The sequence below is a fragment of the Propithecus coquereli genome, unplaced genomic scaffold (genome assembly GCF_000956105.1).
Source record: "Propithecus coquereli isolate 6110/MARCELLA unplaced genomic scaffold, Pcoq_1.0 Scaffold112, whole genome shotgun sequence".
NCBI classification, from domain to species: Eukaryota; Metazoa; Chordata; class Mammalia; order Primates; family Indriidae; genus Propithecus; species Propithecus coquereli.
Window position 1 is genome coordinate 3626506 of NW_012135192.1, and position 1537 is coordinate 3628042.

General features: G+C 35.1%; 1 protein-coding gene across 1 annotated transcript in view; it reads left to right on the top strand.

Moving 5' to 3' along the window:
* Positions 1-1132, top strand: part of RAB33B (RAB33B, member RAS oncogene family) — a 27922-nt gene extending 26790 nt beyond the window's left edge. Inside the window, exon 3 of the mRNA XM_012654781.1 lies at positions 692-1132. Within this exon, the coding sequence (XP_012510235.1) occupies positions 692-1132 (441 nt within the window). The remainder of the gene's footprint in view (positions 1-691) is intronic.
* Positions 1133-1537: the final 405 nt, after the last annotated feature.

A 1537-nucleotide genomic window follows, 5' to 3' on the forward strand; every position in this document is an offset into this window, starting at 1 on the left:
TCATTCATCATTTAACTTTTTTTAGGAAGTAAACAAGCATGGGATAATTCAGTGTTTTGAGGGAATCATAGCACATGACTTAACTTTAGCTTTAGACATCATTTCCCCAAACCCCCCGTGCTTCCACTAGGAGATACTGGAATAGTTTTGTTGGTGGAGATGTTTAGGATAGATAAGTGATTTTCTAGCCTTTTAAAATCTTCAAGGGCGCCTGGATTTCACAGAATGTTTATATGTGTTGATTTAGACACTGTACCTCATAACCATTAACATCTTTCCTAGGTCTAATAGTTTAGACTAGACTAGTGAAAGGTAGAGAGAAGCATATGGTAACCAAATTTATAGGAATTAAATACTTAACATGTTTGTTAAAACCTGAAATATTTTCTCTTAACATTTTAAAATAAAATATTAAAATGATTTTATGCAAACAAATTTGATTTACTAAAATTTAGAAATGCTAAATTGAATTATTCTGACACTCGTATTATGATTTAATTATGAGGTGATTAGACTAGTGTCATGAAGTCTGGATCTCGTAGATAACACTGAAAAAACATCATGGAGGGGAGCAAAGTAGTAATATAAGTAAAGAAGTACTAGAGACCATGCACAGGTGATTACGTTTTTCAACATACATATAATTGAAATGAAATGTTTAGTTTTCCTCTTCTTTTTTTTTCATTTTCAGATCCAGTTATGGGACACAGCAGGACAAGAGCGATTCAGAAAGAGCATGGTACAGCACTACTACAGAAATGTACATGCCGTTGTCTTCGTGTATGATATGACCAACATGGCTAGTTTTCACAGCCTGCCATCTTGGATAGAGGAATGCAAACAACATTTGCTAGCCAATGATATACCACGGATTCTTGTTGGAAATAAATGTGACTTGAGAAGTGCCATTCAGGTACCCACAGACTTGGCACAAAAATTTGCTGACACGCACAGTATGCCTTTGTTTGAAACTTCTGCTAAGAACCCCAATGATAATGACCATGTGGAAGCTATATTTATGACCTTGGCTCATAAGCTTAAGAGCCACAAACCATTAATGCTTAGTCAACCCCCTGATAATGGAATTATTCTGAAGCCTGAACCAAAGCCTGCAATGACATGCTGGTGCTAAATAAGTCTTCATTATACTATCTAATTTTGACTAAAGGAATACTTTTGGAGTATGACAATGATAAGTCATAAGATTTAACTCAACTATAATGGATCATCCTGACACTTTACCATTTATCATTGTTATGCTTACTTTTGTGTTTTGTATCTACTTAATCAAGTTTGTCACTGGGATAACACAAGGAAAATGTTGGTTTTCAGGTGAGATTGAAAGTGAACCAGATAGGATGAATCAGAACATCTCTCCATCGAGAGCGCAATGAAAGAGGCTTCAAATGAGAGCATGATGAGATTTTAAGAGTCAGTAACTATTCAATCCCATGTTCCTGGGATTGAAAAAATATCAAGTGTTTAGTATACACCTTTGAATGTCCTTTGAATGGGAAGTGTTCCCAATAGGGTAAAA